We start from the raw sequence: 17,695 nt of genomic DNA on the forward strand, positions 1-17,695 counted from the left end.
TGATACATATTGTTCTCCACTGTTTATTCAAGGAGACACCCACAGCTGCCACACCTCGAGCTGAAAGTGGAATAGGACAACAAATACCAAGAAGCACATTTTAAATTTTGTTGGAAAATGACATTTACAATATGTGGTCTGTGTATAGTCCTTCAAAATAAATGTAAAAATCAAGCAAATTATGCAGTTAAACACAAGCATCACAGTTTAATGCTGCTCTGTTCCTTAAACTGGAGAAGTTTAAATTACTGAAAACGTATGAACATGGTTTCATGCTGGCAAAAGTTAACTTAAGGTGTTATGCCCACATATATGGCTCTGTATTTTATCACTGTCCTACTTATTATTCTCTGTAAAAAGAAACAACTTTTGGATGACTTATTAAAGCAAAAGCTGAGCTGCAGTCATCACTGCCCTATCCAAAATGTTAGTATTAAAAGCAGATTTGCTGTAGAGGCCCAGAGTACACTTTGTTCATATGAACAGGCAATGATGCACAACAGTCACCAAATGTTACTGTATAGAGCACAACAGACCTTTAACATGGCTAGAACAAAACAAGACATATCTCCAATGAAAAAAACAATTGCATTTAAAGAGTTTTCCTTTCACAGTTGGATTCTCCCGAGTTGCTGGGGTGACACAAGTGCTCTACAGTTGCAAGTGTGAGTACATGGGTTTAAATAAAAGTGCTTTGTCCTTAACAACTGACTGGCTATGTCACAGAAAATTTACAACTTTTTACAGAAATTATATGAAATCAACCATAACAATACAAAAAAGGTTTACAAACATTTCCTTCCCTTGATGAGATCTTGCAAATAGGACCCGTTGCATAACAGTATATGCAGTATTTGACATTTCATTTTAAGCATATCCTTTCAGTACACTCAACTGGTTTTGTGTGGCAAGAAAATATATATTTATATATATTTTGTATTTATAAAAGAAAGTTAAAAAAAGTTGCATATGTATTAATCTAACTCAGAGCAAATATAGTCAATGTGGGGACTTTGGTACAGCAAATGCTGATTTCTTTTTACACATATTACAACAGCCTAAAAGGTTATGGAAGCTCTACATTTATTTACTGTGCATGGGCCACAGCACCACCATCACCGGTAGAAACTGTATTTGTACCATAAGCAGCCAGCTGGATACTTGTAATTTTATTAAAAATGATACACATGATCTGTATTGCACACAGCCATGGGTGCCCTTCTATTCAGTAGAGGATCTATGCAAACTGTAGTTTCATTTTCATCGTTGAACGGTATTATATTTTTTGCTGCACAAAGGTTTCAAGTTTTATAATAATCCGTGCGGTACATTCCATCACTCTCATTGCCACCTCAGATGTGTATCTGTCGTTGGGAATCTGTGGAAACGGCAGCAGATCGGGATAGCGGGTTCTCAGGCTGTCCACACCATATCCCTCCAGGATCTGAACATCCTTTGAAAGGCCTTTTAACTGGGAGTTGTACTCCTCCACTTTTTGAGCCAGAGCAGTTGGTTTCACATCTTTGTCTGACTTTCCTCTGACTGCATAGTCGGCAGCTATCAGTGCAAGTTTTGTGGCTAGGTAGCATTTGAAACAAACCCACTCATTGGCATTTTTATGGAGATCATTCCGAGCAGCAGAGTAGTTTGCTCTTGCTTGTCTCAGCCATCTGCGGGCTTCCACTGGGTTTCCAACTGTCTTGAAAGTAGGGGGCACAAAGAAACGGTGAGAATGTGATGAACCTGCATGGCTTGTATAATGTTCCCTGAACTGTTGCCTTTCTGACTTGTGATTTGTTGCTTCTTGGTTCCACGATGAATAAAACCTTTGATATGAGAACTTCTCTGACTGGAAGCGGGATGATGATGTGGAGAACGGTCTTCTGGAAGCTCTCTCTGTATTTTGCTGATCAGCCAAAGTCTGTTTCTCCATCCTGTTGATCTCGTTCTGTAAGTGCTTGAAGACTTCGGTGGCAATGTCCAAATTCTCAGCATTTTTGTCTGGATGCCACTTGAGATACAATCTGCGGATTATCTTTTTTCTCTCTGTCTCATGAAGCTTCCAAGCTTGTTCAACTACTAAGGTCACTTCTTTCAGGATCTCAGGCAATGTATGAAGCTTGATCTTTTTTGGAGACTGTTTTTGAGTGGGGGGTCGGAGGTTTTCCTTACCAGAAAAAGCAGGAGGGACCATTCGTGGGCCAGAAGACCGACTGTTTGGGCTTGTAGGAGTTGATGGGGCACTGGTGTCTCGTGCATGGTTACTTTCATCTTGTCTTGAGAATTTGTACAAGTCAAGGGAACTCACTACTTTGTACTCACTGTAACCAATGTCAATCTGGAAGCATTTTCCAAGGAAACTTGTGTTTTCCTCCTCATCTCTTTCTACTTCTCGAACAATGATAGCATATGTATAGGTAGGCTGGTAGGACCCGTAGATGTCTCCACCCTCAGAGTCGACAAGGTAACCCACATACTCTCCTGGATAAAATACATTCATGGGATCCATGAGTAGTGTGTGATGTATCTCAGCTGGTATGGGGGTTCCAGGTAGCGGTAGCTCAAGTTTCGAAGGCTCCGTTGAGTCGTACTTAACCCCAAGGTTGTCCAGCTTTTCTGTGATTCTGTAGATGTCATTGCAACCCAGCATGGCAATCAGATACGATGTGTCAGAAATCAAATTGTCTGTAGCAGACTTCAATGTCATTGCCAGTGCTAAGAGAAAATTTATGTCTTTGCTGTCTGAATGCTGGATGTAGAGGTGAATCACCGCTGTCCCATACCTCTTGAGGAAGGCAAGTGTTTCGCTGCGGCTGTGTGGGATGGGGCTACATCCTTTCACTCTTAATGTTGTTTGGAGTTTCTCAAAACAAGAAACTTTTAATCCTTCACAAAGTGCTTTGCAGAGGCGTATGGCTTTTTCCTCATTCACAAGGTATGCGTTGTCATTCTCATGTTTCATTATTCTGATCAGTCCTGTGATGAACTGCTCTGATGACAGCAACAGCTGAAGGCGGCCTTGAAGTGAGCAAAGACCTCCAAACTGGCACATTCTTGGAGAATCCTCATCAAGTTGCTCTTCAAGAATGCCACTCAATAGTCTCGGCCTTAGTTTCTGTGGAAGTAGCATGATCAGCTTTGTGTGGAAGGCGTGATCTTTTCCCAGATAGCACTGGCTCATGTCCACAAGCATCTGAACTCCAACGTTACCCTGAATTCTGCTCTTGTAGTGTGGGGCATCATCAAACACCAAGCTATTGGATTTAGCTAATCTACCGTCATGACTTGGCATATAAAATATCAAATCTTTGAGACTCTCGAGATCTTTGCGAATTTCCACTGGATCATTTTGGAGGGACTTGAACAATCCTGAAACAACCCTTTTCACAGTTCTCATTTCATTTGGATCAAGCTGCTTGCCCTCTGAACTTCTGTAAATTCGCCACAGCACTTCAACATACTGTTTGGTTGACACAACGTCTTCTGTACCAAGAAGTTTGAACAGTTGATGAAAGGTACCAAGCTCAAGAGGCAATTTGTACAAGTAGGGTTTGAAGTCAGATTCATTTTCCAAATTAATAACAACCTCTTCAGGTTTCAGCAATTTCCAGCCATCTTCAACCATGACAACAGCCACTCCACGAAGTTGGTAATGGAAATCTCTTTTATCTGCATTGAGAAACTCGTAGGTGGACTTTAAAACTTTGTTCCTTGTTTTTACCATTTCATCATCCGGATTGGATATGTTGCAGATGTTTTTGCAGTTGCTTAGGACTTTCTCCAATGGTGGATCCAAGTTGACACCTAATGTGTCCAGCACATGGTCAAGTTGTTCCTGTCCAGTGAGAGTGTTCCCCTCCTGGTCCTTTATGCTTGATGGTGTAGCTTTCTCGGGTAGAATTGGGCAAGATGTCCAAAGCAAGTGAATGATATCTGTTTGCTTGAATTTTGGATTTACCTGAGACCCACTGAAACGAATCAGAGGAATTGTGCCACTCATCTCTTGGTACTGCGAATGAAGCTTGATGAGTTCTTTGGGGGCTCTCTCGGGACACAGGAATGGTATCATTGAGAGCTCCTTCAGAAAAGTACCCTGCAACAGATCTGTCCTCTCATTGAAAATGTGGTTTAAGAGTACATCGACAATGGTTTGCACTTTTTCTTTGGACCAGCTCTCTGTTTGGGCTTTGATGCTGACCTCTTTTGCAAACTGAAGAACCTGCTGCTGTGACACTTCGTGCTTGAGACCAATACTTCTCAGAAAGGTTATCCATGGCGTGAGCAACAATGTCCCATTCCTGGGTTTTGATACCTGCTCAACTTTCTTAAAAAAGTCACTTGGTATGAATGACTTTGCAGGTAGCATAACTTCGAACACCTTCACTGTCTCATCAGAGAAAAACTTGGTTGGCCGGAGTCTGTTTGAGTAGTCATAGATGAACAACAGTCCCTCCAATTTCTCATAGAGCTGATTCTTCATCTCACATGATTCTTCCATTGACAAAAGTCTCTCCTTCAAGTAGACAATGTGTTCAACTTTGGCATCATAGGAAAAACTCTCAAACTTTGGCAGGAGATGTTGAAGGTAGATTTCTAAGTCATCAATTGGCATGCAGCCAAGGAAGGTGTACAGTTCTTTCAGCTGATGATTGTCAGCAAGAAATGCCAAAGAGGCTGTGTGAGCCCATTTGTCTATGTCTGCAGTGGGGATGCTTTTTGCAAGGACGTAGTTTGTCCCATAGTTTGCAATGCTGATGTATCTCCCACTGACTGATTTAAAACACGGGAGGAGTTTTAGGCTCTGTGCATCCTGTTGTGTGAGGTTAGCTAGGTTGCAGTTGAAATACAACAGAAGAGCCTCAAAGTCCTTGTCAGTCAGGTTTGCTGCTTTAAATGCAGATGTCTGGATAATGTACTCTACAGCCTTCAGAACACTTGATGGGTTTTCAATATTTGCTGTGTGCTGTGCCAGAAAAGGCATGATGGGGTTCTCTTTGACACAGATTTTGTTCACTGCAAGCTGAATGCACCCTGCTTTCATTAGTGTGTGAAAGACTTTGTCATTTTGGCCATGTGGAAATATGGCTATGTTCATCAAACTCAGAGGTAAAAGCACATCATGGTCAGGAACAACAATCTTTTCTCTTGCCATGAATTTGATTCCAGGTAGCAAAGCCCAGTCTTTCAGAATGTCAAGCACTGTGTCAAAACTGGGTTTGATGTCTGCCTGATCCTCCTTAACAGCGACATTCTCACTGATAAAATTCCACACACTCTTCAGCCAAGATTCACTTGCAAAGGTGTCTCTCCACTTAACAGGGATCCTTGTCCGATACTCTCTTGGAAGAACAGACCCCAGTAGGTCACCAAAGCAGCTGATGTCAAAGATCTTTGCAGCTCCTGCTTTCAGAAGGATGTTGCTGTACCTGATGTACAGTGTATTCATGAACATTTCTTTCCTTGATGAGATCAGCTCATGATGTGTTGTCAGGAACTTCGGTCTCTTGGAATCAAACACCTGAAGCACAGTGTCCATTGTTATCAACAGAGGCAAACCCTCAATTGTGACTTCATCCACTTCCCTATCTTTGAAGCAGTAGTCGACTAGAAGCTTCAAGTTATGAACTAGCTTGTAGTTTGACTGTTGGAGACGACAGGGGAGTTTTCCAACATGGCAAGACGTGTCTGGTGATGAGAAAGTGTGAAGAAAGTTGCGGACATCTTCTGGTGTCACATAACTGACTGGTATCCCAGCATCTTCCAAACAGAAGTAGAGATTTGCTGTCTCATCGCAGCTGTGAATCAGGTTGAAACCAATATCCAGAAGCAAGGTCTTCAGCCTGTAAACATTTTCAGCCACAGATTTCCTTGAGGTGATGTTGTATTCTGTGTTTTTCAAGTGCTGAAGTTCATCTTGAAGCAGATTGTCAAAAAAGGCTTTGCCTTTGTTTGCAGTGGATGTGTTCACCCATGAAACGTAAATGACAGAGTGCATGTCCGCGTTGTCCATGTGCGCTGCTCTGACAACAGGTAGCAGACGCTTCAAGTCAGCATGGATACAGTTGTAGATTGCTTTAACCAGGCAGTACCAATCTGGCTGTATGTCCAGTCTATTGACTGGGAGGAAGAACAGATATTTTCGCAATGTATCTTTAACAACATGAAGCGGTGTTCCTTGTAGTACGGTCATGGTGGGATCAGGACCTGGGAAGTATCGACGCTTAAGCTGAATCAGCAGTTCCACACAGGCAGGGGCTATCAGTGATGTCATCAAATTGTTATTCCAGTCACTCCTTACCCCCACTCCATTGTCATCTCTCCACAGGTTTCTTCTAGCAGAGTCTAGGGCAAAATGCCCATTGACATGAAAAGGCAAGCCAGTCTCCAGTGAGAGGGGCAGAAAGCAGAAAGCTCGGTGGGGTTTTTTGTAGTTGTGGCTTACACATGCAGCTACCCCTCCACGTGGAAATAGAGTTATGTCTTCATTTTTGTGAGCTGAGATCACACTTTTTGAGACATTTTCAATGTTGGGGAAGCCAGATCGGTTGCAGATCATCCATGTGGTCATATTTCCATCATTGTCCTCTATGTCCATTGTGTAGGTTATCTGTTGGACTGGGATAGCAGTGAGCTGCTTCTTTTTGGTCACACTATCAATGACTGAAGCATGAAACTGTTTGCGTTTCAGCCGATCACCATCTGTTATTTTGGCTGTCACAGAATAGAGCACTTTCAGTGCTCCAGATGCATTATCAATTTCACAGATTGATATTTTCTCCATGTGGTTGAGGAACATCAGAAGCTCTGCACCGTCGGTTTTTAGCTTATCCAGAAGGTTTTGCACCATTCTGTCTGACGCAGGGACCGAACTGATCTCTGATGTCTTTGCCATCTCCTTAGAGCGGATGGGGAATCTGAACATTGTGCTGCGTTCTAACTTAAAATGGACTCCCAAGTAAAGACTGAGAACATCTGAAAACTGAGATCTGAAATCAGAGTCCAAGTCTCTAAACATTCTTCCAGGACTCATGGATGTGGCCCCAGGTGCATACTGTGCATGTGGATCAAAGATACAGAGAATGTCATTGTTTGAGATGAAGGACGGGCAGTCAGTGATGTGATAGACAGAGTTGAATCCTATGCCGTATTGACCGGTTTTGCCTGGATTGGCCTCTTTTGTTCCTCGTCCGAGGTTCTGTATACCTCTGACATCATCCTCTGTGAAAGGCTGGTTGTTATATACACAGAGGGCAGGGCCTTGCATTGGGATCCATTTATCATCAAAGATTCTGTCTGTGGGGTGTATCCTTGCATCAAAAACAAAGTAAATTTCAGTGGCTTTGGCATCATCTGCATTTTGAAGCAGCTCTTTTAGCATTTCTTTTTCTGATGGATAAGCATTGAGAATGCTCTTAATTCTGCTTGTGAGTTTTTCTTTCTGTCCAAACTCAGTCCCAGGTGGAGTGAAGCAGACATTTGAGGCATACCTCTCCAAGGCTTTGTGGCGTTTTGGGACTGCCCCTAATTTCACAGCGACCTCTCTTGGAATATCTCCATGACAGTACTTCACAGAAGAGTCTCTGACTTTGATCCAAGGGCAGTCATTGTAGCATAGTGATTTTGATGGCTGCAATGTCAAATTGAAGTCGGGTAATAGAATCCCACCAAAATGTGTTTGGCAGTATTCTTGGTTCTTGTCTCGGATCAAGCTCCATATTCCTTCACTAATAATTCTGCGACACAACTGGAAGTTCTCCTCGGTGAGTACCCTTCTCCCACATTCTTCCTTCACAGTTTCAAGAACAGTTGAGAAATCTTCGACTGTGAAGCTGGGCTGTACCCCAACATTTTCAAAGAGCTCACGGCAGCTGTTTCTGTATTTGTTTGGGAGCTGATAAAGATGTGGAGCTGCATCAAAATTCAGGTGGAATGCAACTTTGGAGGGATTGACATACGTGTTCTCCACCAGGATGGAATTGAACTCTTTCAGTTCCTCAGTTATTTGTTCTTTTGCTTTCTTATCCTGTAGCATTTCCTCATGAAGGAACTTGTAACAGGCATTTGTTATGTTCTCCTGATACAATGTGACACCATCAAATGATTGAGAAAGTTTCTTGAGTTGACTGATGACCAGTCCAACTGAAGGCTTCCTTATCAGACCAAGGCAGTCTTTCACAGCCAATGACATTGCACCGCAACCTTTGAAAGATGGAGAATTCTCATTCAGTATTGGCTTCATCAGACACACTGTTTCCTGATGTTCAGTTGTGAATAGTTCTCTAGCAGAGAACATTGTTGTTGGGGGAAAGTTGTTACCATGCCATGGCAGTGAAAATCCTGCAGGTCTTGTCAGGAATGGAAGGAACTTGGTGTCATGCAGCTTTTCCAAGAGCTCAGCTGCTCCAGGATCACTCATCTTAAGTTTCTCATCAATGAGACTCAACACTATACTGCTACGAAAGCATGCAGCTGTGTGATCACTTTCATTAAGATCGATAACAGATTGAGCACGTTCAATCAGATCCTCCCATGACAGATCATCTTTGACCATGCCTAACTGCAATAGCTTCACTAGACAAACAGGGTTTAGGTAGTCTTTAGCAGTGCCTTCAGGAAATCTTCCATCATCAGTGTTGTAGAGCTTAGCAACTCTTCCCTCTGGGTGAATGAGTCTGGAAGGTAAAACCAGTTCCTTCTTGGGGCCACAGCATGGGATACAAGGAGTAACCCTGAGGATTGAGTCAAAATCTTCAAGTTTTTCATTCAAGACATAATGCACCAGGGGATCTCGAAGCTCTCTGTCGATTTCCTGGATGTGAGGGAAAAAGACATCTGAAAAGAACTGCTTCTCTGTTAGGGTGTTTTCCATCAACTTTCCTCTACATCCAGCATCATCAAATCCCTCCTTCACCCAGTCAGGCAGCTCAACAGCACAGAGGTCTTGTGAGCCACTCTTCTTGAGATATTTCAAGAATATCTTGAAAGCAGCAGGACCAATGTCTGGCCTACAGAGTAAGGCATCATCAAGGAATCTGACGTATTTGATTGACACCCAGGTTTTGCCGTCTGAGAAAACCTTTGCATGCTCACCGTCACCTCCTTTGGCTATTTCTTGGTAGACACCCTGGCTGACCACTGTGAAGTCATCATGCACCTGACTTGGATCTGGCCATGCTGCATAATAGCTGTAGTCAAGCAGTTCTTCACTTTCAGTCATTGAACGTAGCATTGAGAGGGCTGATAAATAAGCCTGGACAATAACATGTCTCATGAACACAGAGTTCCACTGTCCTTTGGTGTCTGTCTTCCAGATCTCTTTGCGGTTGGAGGTCACAGCAAAGCAGCCGTTAATGTGGACTGGTAAGCCTGTTTTGATTCTGAGAGGTAAGTAACAAAACACTTCTCCAATTGGTGTGGTATTTGTCTTTACTGTCCATTTGCGATTCTCTTCTTCTGAGAGCAGAACAGCCACTCCACCACAAGGCACTAGTCCAAGTCTTTTTCCACTATCACTGAGGGAAAACTTGAGTGCCTCAGTTGCATCCATGCATGAGCAAATGAGCCAGTTGGTGACCTCGACTGCTTTTGCGGGCATGTCATCTGTGAGTCGTCTTGTCTGAACACCTTTAGCAGCCATCTCAAAGTACTGGTTAGGATCTTCCTCTGAACCTCTGAACAGTGGCGAATGGAGATCGACAATGCGTTTGAACACATTATGAAACTCCTCCACCAAAACGCGTATGATGCAGCCGGACTTGGGAACATCAGCAGGTACCCTGTTGGTGCTTGCAACTTTCTTCATCACCTTCGCTGCAGTTTTGAGGATACTCAGAGGTCCGTATGAGGATTTGGATGACCACACACTTTTGTTGATGGTGACGACATCTTGTGCTCCTGCTGGATTTGGTTCCTCATATTTCAAGTATTTCAAGACCATACTTCCGACATGCTGAGTAAACAGAATGAACCGATGGCCACATATGCTGAACTCATCAACCAGGGAATAGATGTCTGTGGTGTTGTAGTATAGACTACTGATTTCACTTCCTGACGCTTCCTGCTCTGTTCTGAATGGGAGTCTGAACAGTGTACCATTGTACTTGTATGGGGAATCCTGAGCTAGAGGAAGCTGGCAGTTGAAGACATTGATGAAAGGTTTGAACTGGTTAGGAAATTTTCTCAGCCTTTTCTGTTGTTTGCTCCAGTTGATTTTAATCCCTGGATTAGACCTGTCTCTGATGTGCTTGCTGATGTGATTGATGTTAGGATCAAACATGATCATGAACTCTCTGCTCATTATGATGGGGATATCAGTGATGTGATAAACGGAGTTGAAGCCCAGGCCAAACTTGCCAACTTTGTCTGCTTCACATCTCTTCACAGAACCACCTAACCGTGTGATGTTCAGAAAGTCAGCGTCTGAGAATACAGAGCTGTTGAAAGACCACAAGGAGGGCCCGTGGCAAACAACCATGCCAGGGTCAAGGAGATTCTCTCGAATGTCAGTGTTTTTTCTCATGTCAATGAGGAAACTGCACTCTGTTGCACTTGCATCATCAGCATTTTGGAGGAGCTCTTTAAAAATGTCTGCTACAGATGGATATTCCTCCAAGATGTTCTTTATTCTCACTGTTAGAGGTTCTCGTTGGCCTGATTGTTCAAAGCCAAGGTTCTCTGGGTTTATCAACCTTGTGCTCAAACATGGCACCTTCAACCACTCTGCGGTTTTCATGGGGATGTCATCATGGACTAATATAATGGGCTCTGATGCATCCTCAAGCAAGTCATTCAAATCATCAACCTTGATGTCACAGTAGGTGCATTCATGAATGGGCTTCAAAGCTAATTTGCTTGGGTCCTTGTAACAAAGAATCGGCACATGCATGTTAGTATCTACATCTATCTGATTGCTGTTCAGCCATCTCAGGATGTTGACTAAAAGTACAATATCATGTTTGCTTTCCTCCTTGGTAATCTCTCCTTCACACCTTTGTTGGATGGTGCTGATGACTTCAAACACGTGGCTTGACACAACCTCTTCAACTGAACCACAAAACTTAAACAGCTTGTGAAACTTCCTTATTGTCTTTGGCAAGGAGTACAGGTAAGGCTGCAAGTCTAGATCAGGGAGGGGCTTTAGTACTGTCTGGCCAGGTGATGAGAATGTCTTCCCCGTCCACACCCAATCAAAGGGAAGGGATTTCATTGCTTCTCTTGCATCCTCAAGATGAGCCTGCATGAAACCGTATATCTCAAACAAGATCTGCTGGAATTGATACCAATCCTCTGTGGTGAATGCTTGAGATTTATGCCAATCATTCACTGCTTTAAGGTGCTGTAATACTTGATCCACCTGAGGCTCTGCGGATAGTTTCAGTGCCTTCTTCATACCTGCAGATGTGTGTTCAACTAGTGCTACTGAAGATCCCACAAGCACTGCATGGGATATGTCACACATCTCTGACAAAGAGCAGATATTGAGATTATCTCCAACCCAAGCAAGGGATTTCGGATAAGTTAGAGGTCTTTCTTTGCAGACAGGTACCCATTTCAGTTTTAGCAATGATGTCTGAGCATCAGCTGATTTTACCAGCTTGGTTTGTCTGTTAAGTATTTGCAGGAGTGTTTTCGCCTTTGTAATTAGGAATTCCATTTCTGGCTCCTTGCTGCTTTGTATCTCCTCTATTTTCTTTGCCACTTTGAGTACATCTTTTTCACTGAGCTGTACTTCATTTCGTAGTCCCAGTTGTCTGAGTGAATGAAGAATATCAGGGGAAGACGTGAATGGACTTGTGGGAAATCTGGTTTTCTCTTCCATGTAGAACAGGTTCTGTAGAATCTCCAGCTCGGGATCAAAAAGATCTGAGGCTTTGACTGACTTTCCACAAGGCAACTGAATAAATGTAAGACCAGAAAGCCATCGAATTACAGTTGAGTTTTCATTTTTTAGAAATGCCAGATGTTTAAGTGCCCAAAGCATGACCTGGGTTGTCTCATCTGTTGTGTAGAACCCCCGCTCAATGTCCTGAATAATCATCTTCAAACATTCTGTTGTTTTCAGTTGTTGTACATTCAGCATCTTTATGAGGCGGATTGATTCTTCGTCACAGCAACCCACAAGATTTATGGACAATTTCACATCTGGTGGATACTTGGCTCTGTGATGTAAAGCTCGAGCCCCTCTCAGTGATGTAAATGCTGAGGTACCTTCAGAGCAGGTTCCCACTTTCTCGAAGATGGAAAGCTCCAGCAGGGTATGCTTTTCCCTCTCTGTAATGTCAGACAGTCCTGCAAGAAAGTTTCTGAGCGCAATCTTCTCTTTGACTGAGAAAGAACAGACTAGGCCGGATAATCGTTGTGTTGGTAATCTGTCCATAATTTGCAGAAGCAGACCAGGAGAGGAAGGATGGATGAAATTCTTCAGCAGAGGGTGCTGCAAACATGAATCCAGCTTTTTTATCACTACTCCTCCAAGCTTTTCCATGATGTCAAGAAGGTTTTCAGAGAGCGGCGCCTCTTCCTCATCCACAAGAATTATGGGGGATGGAGTTTTGAGATGTAGAAGCTTAACTACGTCCATGCTTTCCTCAAGTGGCACAAGTGGGATCAAAGGCATGTCGTCAAAGGTACTTAGGTCATCTGCAAAATGTATATAGAGATGCTTCCAAACCATCTTCAGCCAGGAAACTGTAGGATGTTTCAACTCTCTGTTTCCAGGTTCCCATCGGACAATGAAGTCTCTAGTTAGCCAGGCTGTAGATAGGATCTCCTTGATGAGTCGAGCTGATCGTTCAGAGTTCAGCATTTGTAGCTGAGTGCAGGGTCTTCCTGTTAAAAGTCAAGGAAAAAACTGAAATTAGCCTCAGTTATTATTTTACAGGTAAATGTTAACTATCAGAAATGACAAAGTTAGGTTTGCGGTTGTTCTTGCACGATGCAGCAGTCTGAAGATGAAAGTTCAACTGTCAAAAATCATCTTAACAATCCACTAAATCAGTTTCTAGACATATTGGAGAGCACACTGCACAAACAAATTAACTTTTCACTTAAGTTTGTTAAAAAACGATTAGGAATAATTAGTATATTCACACTCTACATTCAAGATTTATATTGCAGCACATATTTCTGATGTAAACATGCTTGTACAAACCATGTTCTGTACACACACACACACACAGTTCAATGTTGAATGTATACTAAAAGCTTGTCAATCTTGACCTCATTCATATAATTTCAGTGTAAAGGAAACTATTTCTCAAAGACATACATACCCAGAAAAACACTGCAAGCCATAGTGCTGTAAATCTGTGAGTCTTTCTGACTGCACGTGCTGCTCATTTACAGTCATGCATTAGTTTAGTGTGTTATTATTATTACGTTATATTTGACACACTTCAAAATACCTACCAGAACACCCCCAAAGATATTGTTGTACTGTAATTGAAGTGGCACATTTTTTAGAGTTCTGGGATGAATGTTACTCTCTTTCTCTGTCTTATGTAAATTAAAAAAACTAAAACAAAATAATGATGTCTTTCAGCATAGAATGATGAATTGTTTTAGCCTGTCTCAACCTAATGTACAGGTTGGGAAAATAGTTTTGCGGAGAGTGAGTAAGAAAGAGTGAGACATGGGTGGAGAGGGGGAGGTCGGGGGATCTGAGTGAGTCCAAAGTGGTACTTTAACATCATCAACAGGGTTGGCCAGAGTGGGCAGTGGAGTAAAGATTTCTGTAGACACGGTTAATAATTGTACAAAAAAGTGGCAATACTACACTTGTGAAATTCAACATCAAAATAAAAATGAATAGGAGTCCACATTACTATAGTTAAATGTTAAATTACAAAATTCTCTGTCTTTCATCTTGGTTTTAAAGGACAAAGCTGTTACTCAGCATATTTCCTCTGCCTGGCTCACTGCCTTCTTGTCATACTCATGGTTGCGTATGTCAGTGAGTGGACTCGGGATCTGATCTCGTGGGCCGTGTGGAATGTCTGTGTGGCACAAAAACAACTCTTCCATGAATCAGCAGGCTCACTCTCTCGTTCCCGTTCTGCCTCTCACTCCTAAATGATCTATTAGCGGTGACATTAATGCCCTGCTGGCATTGCAGGAGAGTAAAGTGACCAAGCGTTGCTACAACATGGCTGAACCCAGATAACACACAATGTCATCACAAGGACTTTTATACTTCACTATAAACTATACGTGGTACAGGGCCCCTAACATCATTCAAATTAATCACAGCTTTACTGTCGTATACTACTGTTTGGGACCAAGGTTATTTATGTGGAAAAGATATGTTGAATTACCTCTGCTTTTGGCTGCTTCCTTCAAAGTGTCCATTACTAAAGGTTTAATGCTCTCCAATAGGAACCGACCCTCAAGTCCTGGATACAGAGAACTTAGGACAAAGCAAAAGGGAAAAAACGGTGAGAATATTTTCCATATACAACACTTGATGCTGTCACTGATCTAGTCTTTTGACTCCATATAAACCAATAAAATAAGAGGGGATAGAGTTTGATTAAAAACAAACGCATCCCTATCAATACTGAAAATATGCACTAAGGGCCAAATGTACTGTATGTCCACAAAAAGTCATTCGCACTTTTCCTGTCATTGAATTTGTGTTTTCAATGTCCATGTAATTATTGTCTGATTTTTAAGGCAGAAGCAAAGCCGCTAGCTTTATCACACAATCAGCCACAACCTCTTTAATATTCCTGCACATATTTGCATCTGCTTTGCAGATTTAGAAGTGTTTCACCTTAAAACTGGTCTTTGTAAATTGCAGTAACCTCACTAAAGCCACGCACAACGATCCACACTTCATACAGATAAAGGAGAGATGCTCTATTAACACTTTAACTGTGACTTCGGTGGCAAACTGATCTTCCAGGCTGGTGCATCCGTTTAAATCAAGCCTAAATATTGAATATAATATTAAATAATATTAAAATTAACTGCTCTTCATTTCAGGTAGAAATACAATTTTTCACCTATGATAATAATTTTTGAAGTCAAGGTAAATCTACATTAAGGAGAGACTGAGGTAATTTAGACAAGAATTACAACAATTTGTTAGTGAAAATACACATTTTTCTTTAAATCTACCTGGGGTATTCCTCAGATGCAATGTAAATGGTATCTTTTTCACTGACAGAAGATGAAAACGTTGTAAATGTCTCATCTTGCAGTGGCAGGAGCTCCAGTCCTATGAGTTCACTGTAATTGGCGTCACTAAGCGCAAACTCCAGCAGCAGCAACTTCTCCTGTGAGGGACCTTTGTGTTTGTACTTCCTGATCACCTGCCGCAACAAAGATGGAGTCACTTTCTTTACTTGAGTGGACTCAGTCATGCAGGCAGCCAAGATAAAGTCTGCGGCAGCGGGCACCTTTGCCACCGGCGTTCCTGAGCTTTGGAGGTAGTTGATCACAGTCTCTGAAATGTCCTCGTCTGTGTTTAGCTCCGAGAACACAGCCTGGTCCACCCGGATCCAGCTCTCACCGAGGGAATAGATGACCTGCTGCTGTAGCAAGTCATGAAACAGCGGCTGGAGGATGGGTTTCCAGCGGGACTTGACCCGCTTAGGATCTGGCCAGGCCCCATAGGTCCCTGTAGGAGACAATGGAAAGTCTTGGTCCTTTTTTGTTTGTACCCTTTTGATAGCCTCAGTGATGAGCGTGAAGTAAGCCCTAGGGATGACAGTGATTATAAGCAGCTCATTCCACAAGGCCGCTGGATCCCTCCACTGGTCCACTTCCCGCCACTTGATACTCCTACGGTTGTCTGTGAGGCCGAAGAAGCCACTGACATGAACTGGAAGCCCTGTCTCGCTCTCCTCGCCAGGGGGAAGGGGAAGGAAGCAAAAAGCTCGTCCTGAGAAGCCTGATGTGGCACCTTTGTCTTCTTTATTGATCAGAGTAAGAGGCAAAGCAATTCCAATAGTGGGCATAAACTTCAAATCGTCTGCCAGAGAGTCCAACTCGGCACACATTCCTCTGCCTCCAACTCCATTACAAACCAGCCACGTCATTCTCTGAGTCTCTTTAGCCGTTTCATCCTGAGTCTCTATGTTGACTTGGTAAGTGACGCACGTGATGGTCGAACTAGGAACCCCATCGCTGTAGCTGTCTATAGCCTGATCCAGTGTCTTCACTGCATTTGGTCTTTCTAACTTGTCATCAGTATTCTCTGTTGCTGTAACCTGAAACAACATGCGCTCTGTACCATCAGACTCACGCACATGCAAGGAGATCTTCTGAACACTCTTGAGGAAGAGGAGCACTGTGTCTGCATCTGCTTTGAAAGACTCAAATAGCTCCAAAACCTTTTCTTTGTTGTAAATGTTGCCACTGAGCTGGGAGGGTTTCAGGCGAAGCGGGAAGCGGAACAATGTTCCAGGAAAGCTGCCATCCTCAATGGTTGTCTCAGAGCTCCCAAACATCCCAATGTAGGGAGTAAACTGGTCAGCAAGTTCTGTGATCTCCTTCATGTCCGTCTTCAAGTTCCAACACTGCCCAGACTCATGCACACCAAACAGGGTCTGATGAGGGTCCAGCATGGCAATCTGGTCTCCACTAAATATACTGGGAGCATCTAAGCAGTAGGAAGAAAAAAAAACAATATTATTATCAATTAAATATGTTGTTGATTCTATAGTGTCATTTCAGGTCATTTTTCATGCAAAAATGAAAGACGTTCCAGCTTTTCCAATGTCAGGATTCGCTGCTTTTTTTGTGTTCTACGTCATTTTAACACAATTGTTTGGAAAAAATATATATTTTTCTCTGATTTGATACCGATGTAAAACTTATATGTAATTTACAATGCATTTTGACAGTAATTTGTACCTAACCTGTAATATGGTACACAGAATTGAAGCCAATCCCAAATCGTCCAACTTTCAAAGGATCCTCTCTCTTCCTGCTCCTCGCAATTTCCTGAATCCCATTCCAGTCTTCCACGGTGAACACAGCATCATTGTAAACATACAATGCCGTCCCTGCAATACCATGAGTGAACACCAGGTCAGCATATGTTCGTATTCAATATGACAACCTAAAACACATATACAGTAAAGGTACAGTGTAAAATGTATTTCAATAATCCCCGTAACGAACGTGTTTGCGTTTTCCCTTTTCATCGTTTACAGGGAGGTCGGAGCAGAGGATCAACTACAGAACACCTGCTTTATGATACTTACGGTAAGCAGGACAGATTCATGCAAACACAAGGGCTGTATTAACTGTAACCACTAACCTTGATGCTGAGCCATGTCAGGTGACCACAGTGACTCCACTCCATACTCCGTCTCATCGTACATGAACTTGACTTCTGTGGCTCCAGCATCCTCTGCATTTTGAATCAACTCCTACAAAATAGAACACAACAAATATGTGCATTTACGAAGGCAGGGCCTTTTATTGCGGTTTTAAGAAATGTAATGTGCACAATGATTTTTTTTTATCAAAAAAAAAAAACTTACGGTAAAATGACCACATTATTATAGAGGATGGCCCCAGCGGGACCTCAGCCCTTCACCCTGGCAGTATTTCTACTATGCATGTTAATAGCTGATGCCAGAGAATAAAGCCAAAATACAACTATGCCCTATATTTTTGTGCAAGCTTGACATAGCCTGTTAACTCAACAACTCAAAGTTAGCAATTGTACTCAAAAAACTTTATT

At 42.5% G+C, this 17,695-nt stretch overlaps 1 protein-coding gene across 2 annotated transcripts; it reads right to left on the reverse strand.

Annotated features, from left to right (window-relative positions):
• Positions 1-1,276: 1,276 nt before the first annotated feature.
• sacs (sacsin molecular chaperone) lies at positions 1,277-17,297 on the reverse strand. 2 transcript variants are annotated; one of them, XM_076100464.1, is made up of 6 exons: positions 17,267-17,297; positions 16,863-17,009; positions 15,118-16,603; positions 14,313-14,404; positions 13,408-13,434; positions 1,277-12,828 (listed from the first exon to the last, which is right to left on the reverse strand). In XM_076100464.1, the coding sequence occupies exons 1-6, from the start codon at positions 17,280-17,282 to the stop codon at positions 1,277-1,279; spliced, it is 13,320 nt and encodes a 4,439-aa protein (XP_075956579.1). In that variant the 5' UTR covers positions 17,283-17,297. The 2 variants fall into 2 exon arrangements, with proteins under 2 accessions (XP_075956579.1, XP_075956580.1); XM_076100465.1 differs by lacking the exon at positions 13,408-13,434.
• Between the last annotated feature and the right edge of the window lie 398 nt (positions 17,298-17,695).

The sequence above is a fragment of the Anarhichas minor genome, unplaced genomic scaffold (genome assembly GCF_050575085.1).
Source record: "Anarhichas minor isolate MPS153535 unplaced genomic scaffold, ASM5057508v1 ptg000026l, whole genome shotgun sequence".
NCBI lineage: Eukaryota > Metazoa > Chordata > Actinopteri > Perciformes > Anarhichadidae > Anarhichas > Anarhichas minor.

Coding starts and splice junctions, on each gene's coding strand:
- sacs (XM_076100464.1), bottom strand. Junction 16,604..16,862: donor TTCTGTGTACCATATTACAG/GTTAGGTACAAA, acceptor CCTACTGCTTAG/ATGCTCCCAGTATATTTAGT. Junction 14,405..15,117: donor GCATCTGAGGAATACCCCAG/GTAGATTTAAAG, acceptor CTTTGTCCTAAG/TTCTCTGTATCCAGGACTTG.